Source organism: Muscardinus avellanarius (genome assembly GCF_963383645.1).
Source record: "Muscardinus avellanarius genome assembly, chromosome: 13".
Lineage (NCBI taxonomy): Eukaryota > Metazoa > Chordata > Mammalia > Rodentia > Gliridae > Muscardinus > Muscardinus avellanarius.
This window is the reverse complement of record NC_137799.1, coordinates 26,306,608-26,325,062: the sequence shown is the minus strand read 5'-3', so window position 1 is coordinate 26,325,062 and position 18,455 is coordinate 26,306,608. Positions and strand designations below refer to the sequence as shown.

Below are 18,455 nucleotides of genomic sequence, written 5' to 3'. Positions count from 1 at the left end.
GTGGCCTTGGAGCAGAGAGACAGGGTGTGGGGTGGGGCAGCCAGGCTTCGGTATGGGAATGTGTGGAGCAGATGGCTGGCTCCACTGGTCAGCAGAGTGCTGCCTGCCCGCCTATGTCAACTTGGGGCCTCAAGGGAGTCGCCTTGCAGGCGAGGCGGTTTGAGAAGCGGAGCACAGAAGGTGAGTCTAGACTGGACCTTTGGCTGTGGGTAACTCATGGAATTCTACTGGCAAAGAAAGCACAAACCTGGTCTCCTAAGACCATGAGAGCAAGCTGTTGGACCGTCCCAAGCTGCCCCTGGAGGAAGGCCACCCCTAAGAGTGGTGCCAACCCCAAGCAGTCCCACTTCAGATGTCTGTGTAGGGTCAAGGAGTCCCCTGCAGAGGGGACTGGCCGCTGGTTCCTACTCGAGGGCTTCCTCTCTGCTCCTATGCATGGGAAGCAGTGACTCCCCAGGGAGTGCTCCATGGCTGTTCTTCCTATTTCTGCCTCACTAAAGTCTCTGGGGTATATAGGGAGAAGGCAACTTGTCTTTTAGCTTGTAAGTCATTAGACCCCAAAAAGCCACCAGGAGCAGATGGGTAAGATTGCAAGTCACCCCCAAATGACTGGAGCTTTAGCTGCATGGCGTAACCGAGTGGAGTATGCTGTCCTTGGGGAGGGGAGGCATGGATAAGATGGGGGGCGCAGGGCCGAGCTCCAACAGAGCCTGCTGATGCCCTTCAAACTCATTCTGTCTGTGTTTATGAGAAACAGAACCTCTGAATTTTAGGCACTTGGTTCCTCGGAATAACTACTCCATTGCAGGAGGTATGGACGTGTGGTTAAGTTCTGGTCAATGGGATGTAGGGCATCTGAGCCGTGTCCCCAAAGGATGGGGTCTTGCTTCTGTGCACCCCATTCCTTTATCCAGTTGGCAGGTGACCATGGCAGGTAGCTGCTGAATTCTGAGGATGACAGACCAGCACACTGGAAGTAACCTGCAACTCTGCTGGTCACGGAGCCACCCCGCGGCCCTGTGCAACGTAGGGCAAACTTGTGCTCTGTGTAAGCTACCGTTGTCATGACAGCAGACCTAGTTCTCATCTGGAATTTGCCACCCGAGGTGAAGGCAGACAGGTACTGTGTGCAAGATGGGCAGGAAGCACACTACCGAGTCGATGTTGGGGGGGGGGAGGGAGCAAAATACAGAAACATCTGCAGCAATCAGACATTCACGAGAATAAAAATGGCAACAGACAATATAGTAGTGTTGCATAGCTTGAATGTTTTTATATCGATCAAATCGTGTGTCAGTAGAGTCACTGATACAGGTCAGAATGAAACATTCCAAATTTACAGAAAGTAATATTGCTGATTAAGATGCTTTTAGAAAACAACATGGCTTTAACACAATCCTTTGGTTACTCTGAACAGACATGAGCTGCCAAGATGGTGCACAGCCAGGCACCGGACTCCATGGGACGGTCCTCCAGGCTGAGGCCACACAGGCCGTGCCAGACCCCGAGGCTGCCATCAGCCAGGAGGATGGCAAGAACCAGAGGGTGACGGTGCTTGGCAGCACATTCAATGGCAAGTCACAGGAACGGGACGCTTAGCTCTCTGGTAGCCATGCAGATTTGGTGAAGAATTAATTTTGCTTCTTTGGAATATTTGACTCCTAGATCGACAAATCTTGAACTCACCCCGTGCAGCACAATTGTCTCCTTTAAACCCACAGACAGTGGATTACGCCTGGCCTCCCAGGGTCCCTCCCCACAGGCGCTGCCTCTGGAAGATGAAGACCCCAGTTGCTGTCCCCAGATGATAACTGGAGGAGCAAAAGAAACCCGGCCTGCAACACAGCAACAAGAGCATATTTAAGAATATCTAGGAGCATATTTAAGTATGAGTTATGGTGGTAGGTAACTAAAGGCTGATTTGGGTCTGTGAGCCAACCATCCTGTCTCCTACCCCCATCCAAGCTGAGCGGAATCTGTAGCTCTGCGAAGTCAGAGCCCCAAGTGCAGGTCCGAGGAGCAACACTAGCAGGAACTTCCTGTCCTGATTAAGTCAGCACGCCCATGTGTCTAATTAGGTCCGGGAGGCACCAGAACATAGGATGCCAGTGTGTTCTCCAATCACATCCAAATTCCCCAGGCAAAATATTTACTCTGGTTCTAATGCAGCTCTTCACTTAGGATGAAAAAAAGCACGAGAGTAATCGCTGTTATGTACAAGGTGGTGAACAGGAATCGTGAGCTATGGATTTTACTTCGTAGTATCTGCAGGATTCACGTGCCTATTTTGTTCCTTTACATATTTTACTTGTCTTGTTCCACCTGGTATTTTAGGGATTTTGTTTCTAGTGACATCTGCTGAGTCTGAACAGCAGTCCAGGCCTGCGCAGTGGCAGAGAGGCCGGTTGCAGCCTTTTTAGAAATTTATGTAACGGTAAGGGTAGCGTTTCTGCATTCATGTTAAGCAATTAAAAAAAAAATCGTAAAACCCCAGTCTTCAAAGATTTTTTTTGACTTCTCCATGTTTTTGACGAGGCAGCAACGCCTTCTTGTCCAGTGGCAATGATGCGCTAAATACCCTGATGGCACTCAAACCGACGCCGGCACTCTCCTCCTCCTCCTCCTCTCCTGTGCTTCACTGGGAGAATTTTTCACAGTCCAGATTGAACAAAGGCACTGGGAGGATACTTCTTTGTGTTCTTGCTCTCTCCTCTAGAAGAACATTATTTTTCCCCCTCAGGGAAACCCAGTGGATTTTCACTCCGTTTAGATGTGTTTTGAGGCTGATCACTAAGTTAAATTTTTTTCCAAGTCATTTATCCATACCAGTGTCTGTGAATATTCCAGCTGATGAAAATCACATTAATGGCATGATTTTATTCAACTCTCATGTTCACCCTGAAGTCCTAGGTATCATTTCTCTGACTTTACAGATAGGGAAATAGAGGACATAGAACCCAGCTCCTAAATGCCTTAGCTGAGAGCTGGTGGGGTTGAGTGAGATCAGGAACTGGATCTCCCAGCCCTCGGCTCCAAACTTCCTGGTAGTTTCTTGCTATGCAGCACAGGGTGACGGCACCAGGCACCCTCCTTCCCACACATGCCATTTAGCAGTAAAATATGCATGGGGGAAAGACAGGAAGTGTGCAAATAAATATGCTGGGTTTGCAGATAAAGAACCTTTAGAAACCTGGCCCCTCCGGATAGGTCCTTATCCATCATGAAACCAGGAAACAGTTCGATTGGTCCAGAGTTTCCTAATATCAAAATGGCTTCATCTAGGCAGGCTGTCACATGAAAGCACCCTTTTTCCTATAAATACCGTGAAGAAACTGGCTTAGCTTCCTCTTCTGGACACACAAAAACTGCCATTTAAAAATACCACATTAAAATGTTTATGTAATTTATTTTCCTTAAATAATAATTTGCTACAATCCTGTCACAAATTAAAAAAAATTTAACACAGTATTCACAAAGGCAGGATTATTTAGGACAATCAAAATCATGGGTACTTAGAATAAATTAACATCAAATTGTGTTTAGATTCAGATAGTCTGATCCTCTCCTCTGAAATGAAATGGAGACCATTGTAACTGAGAGTGAATGCACACATTTGTTCCTCTATACAGAGACTCATTCTTTATATAAACTCAACGGTAATTAGAATCAAGTTAGGAGTCCTGAGAAGCACTGGCCCATGGGAGTGCGCACGCGGACACACACCCTACACACACCCTCGGGAAGCAGGGTTTCCCATGGCTGCTCACTAGAAGGTCTTTGCGCAGAAGGGCCAAAGACTGAATATTCAGAGCCCATCGTCCCATCTCACTCAGGAAACTCGTCGTTTCAAGTGTAAGAGCTTGAAGTAGCAGCAATCCATGTAGTAGACTCAGTAGTCGGGGATCCCGGACCTGGCATCCGAGTGCACAGGGGGCAGCAGAGGCAAGAGAAGGATTTGCTTCTGATCCTGGGACCCGGGATGGCGCCGAGAGGCTGGTTCTCAGTCTCCGCTGAGAATCCACCAGCACGAACATTATCAATCTAGCTCAGGCACTGGGTGAGAACCTGAGGAGATGCCACAGGCAGGGGGACAGAAGGGGCGCTGCAGATGCTATTCTCAGGAACGCCAATGTCACAAGAGGCAGGGGCGAGACACAGGAAAGAAGAGCAGGAGAGGTCCCTGGCCCTTCAGCCTGGACTCCCGCCCCACGCGTTGGTTCCTTCACTGTGGCTCCCTGGCCGGGTGGGGGTGAATGTGGTTGCTCCAGTTCCCCCACCCAGAAGCACAGGCAGCTCGGCCCGGAGTCCCACCCACACACGACACACAAAACATCCGAGGGGCCCTACGTGGCCACGCAGGCTGGCTTCTGGGAGGTCAACGGCACTGTGGGCAGCCCCTTCAGAGGCCCACGGGGTGCTGGCGGGGATGGGGATGTCTGGGAGGAAGGCATTTGAACAGGCCCCAAACTGAGATCCCCTTCTGTTTATTTCTCTCCAGGCCTACAGGAAGCCAGAGTTGCATGCGTATCTATACCAGCTCCTATGTACAGAATTCCTCTTCTATAGAAAATTAAAGTGCCTGGGTTCAAAGGCGCTCATTCCTTTCCCACAGGGTCCAGGTGCGCTGGCGGCCTCCTGAGGGTGTGCCGCCTCTCGCCAGGAAGACGCCCCTGGGAATGAGGAATGAAGGCTCCATCCGCAGCCCTAGCTGGGGTCCAGCGTCTGCACCAAGCCTTCTTCATACACACGAAGAATCGCTTCACACACAAACTTGTACTGGCTCTGGAAAGGAAGAGGAAGCCATCAGGTCCTGGAGTTGCCAACTAGCTCCTGAATCTGCCCAAGTGCCAACTCTGGGCCCGGGGCCTGAAAGAGTGAAGGAGACACCCTGGGACCCCAACTCCTGCACAATGGAGGTGGGTGGGCTGCCCCCAGAGGAGGAAGGGCAGAGGGCCAGGGAGGCACTGGCTGCCCAGGGAAGGAGCGAAGGGCCCTGCAGGGTGGCCATCACAGTCTAAGCACCAGTGGGGAAGCCGGGAAGCCTGATGAGGAGGGCCCATTCCAAGCCAGGTAAGGTGACACAGTCCTGACCAGGAACTGTGGGGAGGGGGAGGTGCTTGTGTAAGTCTGGCTCTTGGGGAAGGTGTCAGAATTTTGTCTTAAAAAGGAGCCAATGAAAGACACTCTGCAGGCCAAGGTTGTTTATGGAGCCGCCCCTTGGTATCCATGGGAGACTGGTTCCAGGAACCTGTAGATATCCCAATCCATGGATGCTCCAGCCTCTTATATGCACGGTATTTGCATTTAATCTACATACCTCTTCTATACGTCTTTCTATATACTTTCAGTCATCTCTATGTCCCTGAAATGCAGCATAAGCACTATGTGAATAGTTGGTATACTGCACTGTTGAGGGGATACTGACAAGAAAGAAAAAAGTCTGTGCATGTTCAATTACAGATGCAACTTTTTTCCTAATACTTTTCATCTGTGATTGGTTGAATCCTTGGATGTGAAACCCACACAAAAGGGCTGACTGTACTGACAAACACTTGGGGAACAGAGTTTTCGAGAAGTCCACAAGGAATAAAACAAAGGCACTGAGATGGAGCATCTCCAGCTAGCACAATCCACCAGGGAGATGGACTCTTTACTGAGCAACGAGGTCCTCCTTACTGCAACACAGGACAGAGAATGGCCTGAAATACTTAAGGTGATTTTTTTCTTTCAACCAGTTTCCTGGGCACAAACTACTATTAAATGACAATGGCTCGCTCATAATCGGTCAGGGAGACCTTATAAACTCTGAGCACAAGCCCGCGATGAGGCGGCGCTGGCTGGAGCACGGAGTTCCACCCTGGGGTTTTGACAGAGAGGTCCCTCCTCCAGGAAGCCTTCTCCGACTTTCCAAAGTCGGCTTTATATGCTCTTCCAGCTTGTTCTCAGAGAGCCCTAGAAGGTCCCCCTTTTTAACAGACTAATACAGTTCTATCAGACAGTAGCCTGGGTCTCTCCTACTGCACGACGGTCTGTTGAATGAGTGAATGTGGGCTGGTCCCATCTGCCAGCTGGGGCTTGGAGAGAGGGTAAGGGACTATCTCAGGCTGCCCAGCATGTAGGGAGCCCCAAGCATGCTCTTCCTGCTGTACTGCCCCTCTTGAGATTCTAGGGAAAACCCAGATGCTTCCTCTTGAGGACTCTGGTGGGGCCAAGTACCCAGCCGTGATGCAGGCGGGCGGCAGCCCAGAGAGCAGCCAAGGGAAGCAGGTGGCGAAACCCACAGTGTCCTTTCTTTGCTTTATTCTGATGGGCAAATGGGGGGGGGGCGGTGGCTCTGCACTTGGACTGCAACCTGGCCGCTCCCTGGCAGTGGCAGGCGGCACAGGCCCTGAAGGCCACGTGTGAGGATGGCGACCTCAGAGGCCAGGCAGGGTGGGCTCTGGCGCTGCGGAGCCCCTGACAGGCTGTGATCTCGGGCCTGCGGTTCAGTCCCCTGGAGCCTCAGTCTCTCTACTCACTAAGCCCTGCGCCCAGGCCTGGCGGGCCTGCTCAGCAAGTGTCCACCGCTTTTACTATTTCCATCATTGGATTTCTACTCACTGAAGTTTGCACCATCATGGCGCGCTGGTCTCTCATTTTCCGGACAATATCCAGCGGGTAAACGGGCAGGTTTCTCTCAATTAAGCACATGGCTGTTTCCATGGTGACCAACACGCCAGTGCGACCTATTCCAGCACTGTGGAGAGGAGAAAAGCAGAGACTCAGGATCTGCCCGACTGACATTTCTGCAGAGCCCAGCTGAGCCCCGAGCCGGTGCCTGCATCGACTCAGAACGAGCCTCGTTTCCTGGGCCTCTGAGAATAGGACACACGCTCAGTGCTTCAAACTAGATGAAAGGGCCCAGCCTGGGAGACAGCCAGTAGGAAGAAACCCACCCAAAGCTCCAAATCCACTCCCTTTCTTATTCACATCTACTGTGAAGGTCAACAGACTCAAGGACAGAGGCAGATGCAGTGGGACTCTCCTCTCCAGCTCCAGGCTACAGAGCTTTTATGATTTCAGAAAACTCCAGTCTTTTGAAATTGAGAAGAAATAAATAAAGCTTTGTAAGAACATGCAAATTCGTGGGATTGAGGGAGGTTTGGTGTCTGCAAGTTCTCCCCCCAGCTTTACCCTGGCCTTTCCCAAGGGATATAAGTACTAAAAAACAAAGCAAAACAGGTCACAGTACCTGCAGTGAACTAAGATGGGCTCACCGTCCACCCTCAGGGACCTGACGTAGGTCACAAACTCCAGAAAGTCCGAGGAGTCATCGGGCACGCCGTGGTCAGGCCAGGCGACGTACTGGAGATGCGTCACCGTGTGCTGCTCTCCAGTCTGCAGAAGATGCAGGAACGCGCTGACTCACCCAGACGGCGGTCCTGCCTCAAGGCCCCATCATTCCCTCTCCACCGCACGCAGCTCTGCTGTGGCACCTGCCGATCCCTGCACCCCCACTCTCCCAAGTGCCCGTCCTGCCTGGCTAAGTTCAGGCCACCTCCTGCATGGCTGCCCTCCCCATCACTCACCTATAGTGGGTTCTTCTGCTTACCCGGGGTTCTTGCAATTAGGAACACACATGTGAAACACACACACACACACACACACACACACACACACACACACACACACACACCAAGGCCTTGAACATGCTAAACATGTACTCTACCACTGAGCTACACCCTCAGCCCCTTTATTTTTTGGTACTGGGGATTGAGAACAGGGGCGTTCTGCCTCCAGGCTACATCCTCAGATCTTTTAATTTTTTACGCTGACACAGGGTCTTGCAAAGTTGCTGAGGCGGGCCACGAGCCTGTGATTCTCTTGCTTTAGCCTTCTCTAGTACCAGGATATTTTAACTCTTTTTAGAAGAAAGCTCCAGTGGCATTTCGTGTATTTATTCGCTAGGGTATGCTACCATCACCACCATCCAGCACCATCTACTTCCAGAACTTTACCACCCAAACACAAGCTTTGTACCCGTTAAACTGTAACTCAACATTCTCCTTCCTTCTCAAACTCCTGCCAATGGCCATTTCCCTTTCTCTCAATATGAATTTTACTATTTTGTGTGTGTGTGTGTGTGTGTGTGTGTGTGTGTGTGTGTGTGTGTGTGATACTGGGGATTGAACCCAGGGGCATTCTACCATTGAGCTATATCCCCAGCCCCATTGTTTTTTATTCTTTGTTTTGAAACAGGGTCTCACTAAATTGCAGAGGGCCTCACTAAGTAGCTGAGGCTGGCTGCGAACCTGCGATCTTCCTGTCTCAGCCTCCCAAGTACTAGGATTACAAGCGTGTGCCACCACACCCGGCGAATTTTACTATTTTAGGTATTTCATATAAATGGAATTCTTTGGGCTGATTGTGGTGGTGCACGCTCGTAATCCCAGCACTTGGGAGGCTGAAACAGGAGATCGCAGCCTCAGCTACTTAGTGAGGCTCTTTGCAACTCAATGAGACCCTGTTTCAAAATAAAGAATAAAAAAATAGGGCAAAGGGTGTAGCTCAGAGGTAGAATAGCCCCAGGTTCCACCCCTAGTACTGAAAAAATAATTTTTTTTGTCCTTCTGTGACTGGCTTACTTCATGTGGCATATATAACATCTTCAAGGTTCACCCAAGTAGCACCTTTCCTCCCTTTGGAAGGCTGACTGCTATTCCTCTGTGTGGATATACCTGTTTTGTGCACCTGTTCACCCCTCAGCACACACTGGGCTCTTCCCTGCTCAGCTGTGTGAATGGTGTGGCTGTGCCCCGGGGTCCCTGCTCTCTGGCAGGCAGTCTTGTAGGTACCCCACTACATGAGAGCAGAGCGGAGCAGATGTGGAGGCCTGGCCCGAGCGGGAGCACAGTGGCTGCCGATCTGCCACCCACGTCCTCGCCTCCCATGCTCCATGGGTGGCTGCTTACCTCTGTGTTTGTGACCAGCATTTCCCGGGACACATAGGCGATGGTACAGTCCTCTGATTGACACTGAATGTGAAAGACACCGTGGTCCATGACACTGGGGGGATCGGGCCAGTACTGGTGACATTTGGTCTGTAGGAAAGCATGGGATGAGTTAGCCTCTGCTTGCGGGGTGCACAGGAATAGCCAATCACGGACAGGTCGTGCGCACCGCTCAGAGATGGAGGGAGGAAGGACACTCAGGCGAGGCCCATCTGTCTTGTGCACGCTCTGGGGCTGGCCACAGAGCAATCTCCTTCCCCTTCTGGAGCGTGGGGTGGGATCGGCTAGACAGGGGCCAATCACGCCTGTGCTGGAGCCTGCAGGACAAGCCACACCTCTTCTGCTCCAGGGTCCTTCTCTGGGGCCAACAGCCTCTGACCTCAGCCTCTGCCACCCCGACTTGAGTAGGAACCTCAGAGCACAGGGCCAAGAGCACACTTTGGTGTCAGACAGAACTCTCTGGAATCATTTCCTGCACCTGCCAGCCACACGAATTCAAAAAGTCAACCTGATTCTTATGTTCACATGTCACCTGAAAGATGAGGACAGCCAGCCATGGTGGCACACGCTTGTAATACCAGCATTTGGGAGGCGGAAAAGGAGGATCATAGTTCGAGGACAGCCTCAGCTACTTAATGAGGCCCTTTGCAACTCAGTGAGACTGTTTCAAAATGAAGAATAAACAGTAGGTCTGGAGGTGTAGCTTGGGGGTAGAATGCTCCTGGGTTCCACTATCAGTACTGCCAAAAAAAAGAAAAAAAAAAAAAAAAGAAAGACAGGGACAGCACCTGCCTTGTGGAAGCTGACAGGGGCTAGAGAGGGTGTGCAGTACCCACTGTGGAGGTCAGCTCAGCGTTGGCTATTGCAGCCATTGTTGTGGTCAGAAATCCTGCAGCAGCCCATCTCGGGAAATGCCTGATGAATATCCCTGCTCCTGTACTCCTGGGCTCCCCAATGCTTTCCTAGATGGTCCCCTATGGAGCTGAGATGCTCCACAGTAAGTGACTTGCCCAAGGCCACAGACTGCCCCAGCATCGCCCAGCATCATTCCACAGCACCCAGGTGGCTCTCAACACAGCTGTGGCTTCCCCACACTGACCGATGCCACCACCCTTCCAAACCCGCTGCTTTCCCCATGAGCCACTGTGGCTTCTGCCTCTGGCTTCTAAGCTGCCCACCCCCTCAGGCTCCTGTCAGTCAGTTTCCTACTCATTAAAAATATATATTTTTTTGCCGGGCATGGTGGCGCACACTTGTAATCCCAGTACTTGGGAGGCTGAGAGAGGAGGATCGCACAGGTTCAAAGCCAGCCTCAACTACCTAGTGAGGCTCTTAGCAACTTAGTGAGACCCTGTTTCCAAATAAAATATATAAAAAAATATAGGTCGGGGGTATAGCCTGGAGGTAGAGGCCCCTGGGTCCCATCCCCAGGACCACACACTATCTATCTATCTATCTTCTACATATATAAATATATAATTTTTTCCACAAGCCTAGAGTTATATCAATTTAAGTAAAAATGACATTTGTTTGAGCACATGGGTGGTATAACCAACAGACATGTGCCGTTTTTCAGGAAACAGCTTTTCTAGCCTTATTTTCAAATGTCACAGTGAATATCCAAGATGAAAGTTGCAGCTGGAAAGCTGGAGTTGGGAATTCACTTGGCAGTTTAAGTGCGAGTTTCCTGGCTAGGAACCACTTGTGGACTTTCCTTCTACATGAGGGGGCTCCTGTCTGTAGGACCAGGGATGGGGTCAGCAGATTTGGGCTCTGCACCCGACTGTGCCCTCACCTGCACAGGATGGGGGTCCCTGCCCTGCAGGTGGACACTCTGAAGCGATTTGCCTGCACAAGGGTGAGCTCCGAACACCTGTACTCAGAGCATCTTCACAGTGAATCTGACCAGAACTGTACCCTCTTCACCTCTGATCAAATTTACACTGCCCTTTTATTTGGATCTGAAAGCACGTATAGTTGGAGAACAAGAAGTGTGTGGAGTGCTTGGGTTTCAATCCTGGCTGACAGGCTCTCTGCCAAACAACCGTGTGGGCTTGGGCAAGTTAACTTCTCGGAGCCTCAGTTTCCCCAGCCGTTGCTGGGGGGAGGCGATGTTCTAAGTCCTGGAGGGTGCTTTGTGTAGATATTAACTCATCATGGCCTCCAAACACCCCCTGAGGGAGGGTCTGCGAATGTCTGCTTTGCATATGAGTGAACTGAGGCACAGCCAGAGCCTCACTCCAGGGACCTGGACTCTTAGCTGGGTGGATGCCTGATGAAATGACAAGAAAATGCACCTCTGCAGGGCTGTGAAGATTCAGCAGAGGCAATACGTGCAGAGGGCCTGGAACGGCAGGGAGGGAAGGCATCAAAGAACAGCGATCAGCGCAGCTCGTCTGCGGGCAACGGGGCTGCTGGGGGCAAACCCAGGCAGATGCTGCAGGAACTCGGAGGGCCCTCCTCTCGGGGATATGCAGGTGAGCAGGGATAGCTTCTCCCCTAGTCCCTGGGGCAGCTTTGAGGGTTTGGGAAGGAAAAGCTGCCTATTAAAAGGGCTTTGGCAAAGCTGTGCCTGTCTGGACCAAAGGTAACATGGCAAAGACTCAGTTTCTGATGGGAAAAAGCATTATCTCAGGAAGATGGACCTGATAGGGTTTGACGGGAGATGCACGGACCTAGTTAGGAAGGCTTTCTGGGGAAAAGCGTGCTTTCTTGCTCACTTAGTCAACACACACTCCTGGGGATGCTGTGATGGATTTGACATGGTATGGCATCATCCTCAAGGTGCTCTCAATTCTGGTGGCAGGAACGTGTGTAAAAAGAAGAGGAAGAAGCCGGGCGTGGTGGCGCACACTTGTAATCCCCGCGCTTGGGAGGCTGAGACAGGAGGATCGCACGGGTTCGAAGCCAGCCTCAGCTACTTAGTGAGGCTCTCAGCAACTTAGTGAGACCCTGTTTCCAAATAAAATATAAAATAGGTCTGCGAGTATAGCCGGGAGGCAGAAAAAAACAAACAAACAAAGAGACAGAGACAGAGGTGGGTCATGTAGGAGATAGAGTGGTGTTCTGGGGAGAGAGGGGGCCCAGGGTGCTCCCCAGGTGGCGGGGCAAGGCTGGATCGTGTGGACGGAGGAACAGGAAGCACAGGGTAAAGAAACCTGATGGACAGCTGGGTACAGCTGCACGGGAGGCATGACTCTGATCTGAGCAGCTCAGGGGCCACTGCCCGAGTGCAGGAAAACACAGGCTGCCCTACCGGCAAGGTCCAGCTGAGAACTGTGTCCAGAGATTACCTGACTGGGGGGACCTGGGGCCAGCAGGCCACTGCTGGGAGGGACAGGTGAAGTCTCTGAGAGCAGGTGGGGCTGTGGGTCGGGTCGGGGGAGGATGGAGTAGGAGTCATGAAGGCAGTCAGTGGTGGGGACCCTGAGAAGTGGATGTGGGGAGACAAGGGAGAGGCTGAGGCCCACTGCAGATTCCTGGCTCTGGAGGCCAAGTGAGCGTGTGCCGCTGTCTGGAGTGGTGGGCCCAGGGTATGGGGTGGATTTTGTGTGTGTGTGTGTGTGTGTGTGTGTGTGTGTGTGTGTGTGTATGCGCGCGCTCATATGTGGTGATGGTGGCTTTAGGTGCATGAGGATGCTCAGGTAGGTGGGCAGGCTGGCTTGGGGCTGAGGAGGTGGAAGGAGCCAGTGTCCAGCTCTGTTAGCTGGACCACCCAGAGGGCAGGACAAAACCTGACTCAGAAGTTCAGCTGCCCGGGGAGGAGCCTCGTAAGCTCTGTGCATTCTACCAGGCTCAGTGTGGCTCACAGGTAACAAGAGTGTGGGAGCTGACGGCTCTGTGCTGCTCCAACCTTTTCCTGTCGCTTCCCATCATCCTCCCGGCCATCTGGGGCCCCTGATGTTGTTCACAGCAGCAAACCCGTTTGCCTCTGGCCCAGCGAGATGAGGATGGGACAGCTCCGGGGCAGCTCAGCCTTAAGCCTCAGGGCCACCCAAGAAGACACAGGCACTGCTGCCTCCTTTTAGTGACAGGAAAGCCAGGCTCAGGGTCCTGTCCAAGGTTACACAGTGGAAAGTGATGTCCCAGGTCCAGATGCCTCCCCTGACCCCCCAGAAGGCTGGGAAGGACGATTACCCATGCTCTTCACATAAAGACGTAAAAATAGTTTTTCTTGGTAGAAGAAACACCTTATGAAAATGAGGAAGAATGACTTTTTTCAGTTGAAAATAGAAAATGCCTGTAGGACAAAACCCCTGGGCCTCAAGGAGACGCACAATGGAAACCACTCTGGGTGGGAATGGCAGGAGAGATCTGAGCGAGCCTGCAGGGAGCATGTCCCTGAGCGCTGGTGGGCAGCGGTAGCCGAGGCAGCTCTGCACCTGGGGATGTGAGTGCACACCTGCGGGGCCAGTGCACGCAGTGGGAGAAAACAAACGGTGCGCTGGAGATTTCAGCTCTTGGGAAAAGAGGGCAAATCTGCTCTCCCAGAATGACCGACTCCTGACCTGGGAAGACTAGTGGGAATGGAGAGGGGAAGTGGGGACTGCAGGATACAGGGCTCAGGTCACCTGAGACTTTGTAACAGGAGAGGGGAGACGTGCACCCTGCACTTTGGAAGGACAGGTTTCTAACCATCGATAAGCGAGAGCGAGTTCCCAGGGCCAGAGATGCTGAAGGGAATGCCAGGCCCCATGGGAGATGGCAATCTCTACCGCAGGAAACCAATGGCAGCCACAGAATGGGCTCAGGTGGGAAGAAAGGGCTCGGAAACAAAGGAGCGTGTCAGGTCACACAGAGACCTCAGATGAGCTCAGGTTCAGAGTGGCCACCAACAAAGGCCAGGAGGCACGATAGCAGCACGGGGCAGGAGGGCAGGACCTGGAAGAGCAGCCGAGGACGGCCAGACCTCTCTGGTGGCAGAAAGGGCCTTTTCTCTGGGCTGCAGCAAGCAGGCAGAGGGAAAGAAGGGGGGTGCTATTCAGGGTAGATCACGTCACCAACCACCTCAGAGGGGGTTGCCCTTTCTCTGAGAAGAACTGTCCATCTAGACAGAGGAGAGTGAACTTCCAGGGGAAAGAGAAACCTGACAGACGAGAAGCCAGTGACTGCACTGAGCCGCGCGGATGCATTCAGGTGTGTGCTCTGAGGAGTGTCATCTTAAGCTAACAGACTCCCGAGAGGGCACAGTGGCTCCTCCACCATCACTCTTGGGACAACCTAGAGCCGCGGGCTCCCTGAAGTTACAGAATAAGGGGCCAAAGGAAGGCAGATAGGGAACACAAAATAAGAAGGCAAAAGACTGATGACGTCCACTATCTGTAAAATACCAGAACGGCCCATGTCAGAGCCTTCCAGGTATGATGCCTGGCAGTACCTCAGGACACGGGGTCTGCAGAGCACGGTAGAACCCTGTGATTTTTTTTTTCATGCAGTATTTCTGATTACACCATGGAGAGGTTCTCTTTGACGTTACGCCCCTAAAACTTCAAATCTATTTTTATAACTGAGAGTGAGCGAGTACAGGCCTCAGGTTCACAGGCTGAGAAGAGTGTTTAGAATTTAATAACATTGTTTTGTGGTCCTATATTTTTATGTATACCTTTTATTTATGGCAAATTATACCAGACTAAGTGGACTCCCACTTAAGAAATATCTTTCAAAGAAAATTTACTAAATGGAAAAAGTAAGTCAACTTAAAGAAAAGTTAGATGACAAAATAAAGATGGTACAGTCCGAGAAACAGTCACTAAGGTGGCAACCAAAGTACTAGCACAGCCACTGCCAGCTAACATTTATATAGCATGTACTCTGTGCCAAGCACTCTTCTGAGATACTTCCTGTACTAATGCTTTCAGCCCCAGGAAGACAGGTGTTACTGTTACTCCATTTTATATGAAGCATAAGTCACATCATATAAACAGGAAATGGCACAGCTGAGATCTGAACTCAGGAAATACTGCGTGCGGGTCTGCCTCCTCGCTCATTACACTACACAGCCAGAGAGCTGCAGGCATGTGAGAAAAATAGAGAGTACAATACCATGAACTGGCTGAGTTCCCTAAACTTAAAAAGAGTCCGAATAACTTCATTTCTCATTAAAAACAAAATTTAAAAAATAACAAGAGCCAGGGATCGTGGAACATGCTTGTAATTCCAGTCCTTGGGAGGCTGAGACAGGATGATTGCAGGTTCAAAGCCAGCCTTGGCAACTTAGCAAGGCTCTCAGCAACCTAATGAGACTCTGTTTCCAAATAAAAAAGAAAATAAAATTGGGCTGAGGGGTATAGCTTGGAGGTAGAACGCCTCTCAGTTCCAAATCCCCAGCATCTGTCTGTCTGTCTGTCTGTCACACACACACACACACACACACACACACACACACACACAGCAAACAAACAAATGAACAAATGAGTGAAACAAGAATGAGACTTGCAGACAGGGATCAGTGCCACAGAGCTGCCGCGTGGTGATTTCATCTGAGCCCGTCTCTCCAGGTACTGGGTAGATGAGATGGAGGAGCGGAGCAGATGAGAGCAGAGCTGCCAGAATTAACTCTTGCTGCCCATCATTCAGGGGGAAGTTTCTATTGCCTCTTGTGTGGTTTCTATTGCCTCTTGTGTGATTGAGTTCAGGGGAACTCATCTCTGAGCTATACCCCTAACCCTTTTTTTTTTTTGGTGGTATTGGGGGTAGAACCTAGAGGCTTTCTACCTCCGGGCTATATTCCCAGACCTATTTTGGAAACAGGGTCTCACTAAGTTGCTGAAAGCCTCACTAAGTAGCTGAGGCTGGCTTTGAACCTGTGTGATCCTCCTGTCTCAGCCTCCCAAGCACAGGGATTACAAGCGTGCGCCACCACACCTGGCTCCTAACCCTTTTAATTGTTTTGTGTGGCACTGGGAACTGAACCCAGAGGCATTCTACCTTCAAGCTACACCCCCACCCTGATTTTATTTCTTATTTGGAAATAGGGTCTTGCTAGGTTCATCAGAGTCTCACTACTTGCTGAGGCTGTCTTCAAACCTGCAATCCTCCTGTCAGTCTCCCAAGTACTGGGTTACAGGCGTGGAACACCGTGCCTGGCTTAACCCATTGATTGACTGATTGACTGACTACAGTACTGGGGATGGAACCCAGGGGCATTCTACCTCCGAGCTGCACCCCCAGCCCTATTTTTTATTCTTTATTTTGAAACTGGGTCTCACTGAGTTGCAAAGGACCTCACTAAATAGCCGAGGCTGTCCACAAACTGCGATCCTCTGGTCTCAGCCTCCCCAATGCTGGGATTACAATGCATGGGATTATCACCAGGCTGGGCTAACCCTTTTAATTTTGAAACAGGGTTTCAATAAGTTGCTTTGTGATCCTACTGTCTCAGTTTGCCAAGTCCTTGGGATTACTTTACAACTGTCTATCAGCAACTTATACAATGAGAGATTCTAACTAGCCACAAGAAGCTAAGAATGATAGCTAATGCAAAGGAATAAGGAATACCCTAAAGACCAGATCTGAGGGCTGAATCCAAACCACAACGATGACCACAGTGACACATGATGGACTCTTGCAAGAGATGGTTCTCTAAGCTTCCTATGTATTGTGTCTCTGTCTTCATCACCCCTGAGGTGGGCACTATTACTATCTCTGCTATACATTCATCAGAGTCAAGTGTCAGAAAGGTTAAGTAACCTGCTCTAGCAGAACCGTATTTCCAATCCAGTCTGGCTTCAGTGTGCTGGGTGAAGATCCCAAGAGTCCAGGGCATGAGCGTGAGGAGGAGAGACTGACTCAATGGCAATACTGAGACAAAGCCTACACCATCTCTGCTGACCATGATCTTAACAGAAGCCCGAGGTTATCTTCAGATATCAAAAGAGGCATCACATGGAGGGGCCTTTTTTTGTGGCTTCCACATAACTAATTGGGATGGAGGTTAAAAGCAACATGTTCATTTTGAGAAATTTTTAATAAGTGGAGCTGAGTGGTACCCACAGGATGAACCCGGAAATGTGCTAGTGGAGGTGGAGAGCTGCCTAGGACCACACATGAAAAGCCCTAGTGCAATCGTCTCTTTAATCAGTAGGAATTCTTATCTTGTTTCAGGTGAGAAAGTAGACTGGTTTCAAGGGTGCATCCCACCCCAATTCCTGCAGATGGTCATTTTCAACATGGATTACTTTGTCATTCTGGACTACACTGGGGAGAGAACCTGGGGAGGAAGCAGGTTGTGTCTCTGGAGAAATGTTTTATAATAAAGATACCTGATGGTGTCAACAACTTAGAGAAGCATGACAGAATATCCCTTGTACACCGACTTTTGCTATGGGAAGTGGCACAACAATGTAGTTTCTCGTACTTTTTCTGGCCACTGTTTACCAGGTACACACTGCTTTCAGGACCAGAACTTATGCTGGGTGGTCAAGGTCAAAGCCAACGCAAGAGGACCGGGGTGAGGCAGGAGGAGGGGCTGAACTCCCATCTGGTGGATCCAAACAGGAGATTCATGAATTCCACAGGAGCCGGGTGCGGAGACCCTTCCAGCCCAGAGATTCAAGTTCCACACAGCAAGTTGGGTTCTATCAAGCCACTTACCCGTCCTCGCTCTGTGAGAGTCGTCAACATGACAATGAGTGACAATTTCTGATCCCAGACGACTTGCCAAAACTGGGCACAGGTATGTGGCAGGGGTCCCTGAGCGGCAATGTACTTGTTCACGAGGTTAGCAGCGGGAATTTCCATCTAACAAGAGATTGGTAAGGAATCAGAACCCGTCACTACCACAGGGAGGGAGGGCTCCGCATTTTAAACTCTTCTTGCTAACAGATCTCATACTAGACAGTTATCTCTTTATTCGTAGTGAATAAGAAAAACCAAAGAAAAATTACTTCTTAAAATCCTTGAAAATGACAGTTAATGCTAGCATTTAGGATCTTTAAGATTAAACTGTATGGTACTTAGTGGGCAAAAATTAAAAGTGTTAGCCGGGCGTAGTGGCGCACGCCTGTAATCCCCGCGCTTGGGAGGCTGAGACAGGAGGATCGCGCAGGTTCGAAGCCAGCCTCGGCTACTTAGTGAGGCTCTCAGCAACTTAGTGAGACCCTGTTTCCAAATAAAATATAAAATAGGTCTGGGAGTATAGCCCGGAGGTAGAAAGCCTCTGGGTTCTGCCCCCAGTACCACACACACACACACACACACACACACACACACACACACAAAATAAAATAAAATAAAAATAAAAATGTTATCCGGTATGGTGGCGCATGCTTGTAATCTCAGCATTCAGGAGGCTGAGACCAGAGGATCACAGTTGGCGGATAGCCTCAGCTGCTTAGTGAGGCCCTCCGCAACTTAGTGAGACCCTGTTTCAAAATAAAGAATCAAAAACAGGGCAGGAGGTGTAGCTCGGAGGTTGAATGCCCCTGGGTTCCATCCCCAGACCCCCGCCCCCACACACACACAAAT

General features: G+C 50.6%; 1 protein-coding gene across 3 annotated transcripts in view; it reads right to left on the bottom strand.

Annotated features, from left to right (window-relative positions):
- Positions 1-4,704: 4,704 nt before the first annotated feature.
- PTPN3 (protein tyrosine phosphatase non-receptor type 3) overlaps positions 4,705-18,455 on the bottom strand; it is a gene marked incomplete at both ends in the record, with an annotated part of 171,735 nt that continues 157,984 nt past the window's right edge. For all 3 annotated transcript variants that reach the window (XM_080708451.1, XM_080708450.1, XM_080708452.1), the window contains 5 exons: positions 4,705-4,782; positions 6,601-6,736; positions 7,232-7,377; positions 8,952-9,080; positions 17,583-17,729. In XM_080708451.1, coding sequence (XP_080564577.1) covers positions 4,705-4,782; positions 6,601-6,736; positions 7,232-7,377; positions 8,952-9,080; positions 17,583-17,729 — 636 coding nt within the window. The remainder of the gene's footprint in view (positions 4,783-6,600; positions 6,737-7,231; positions 7,378-8,951; positions 9,081-17,582; positions 17,730-18,455) is intronic.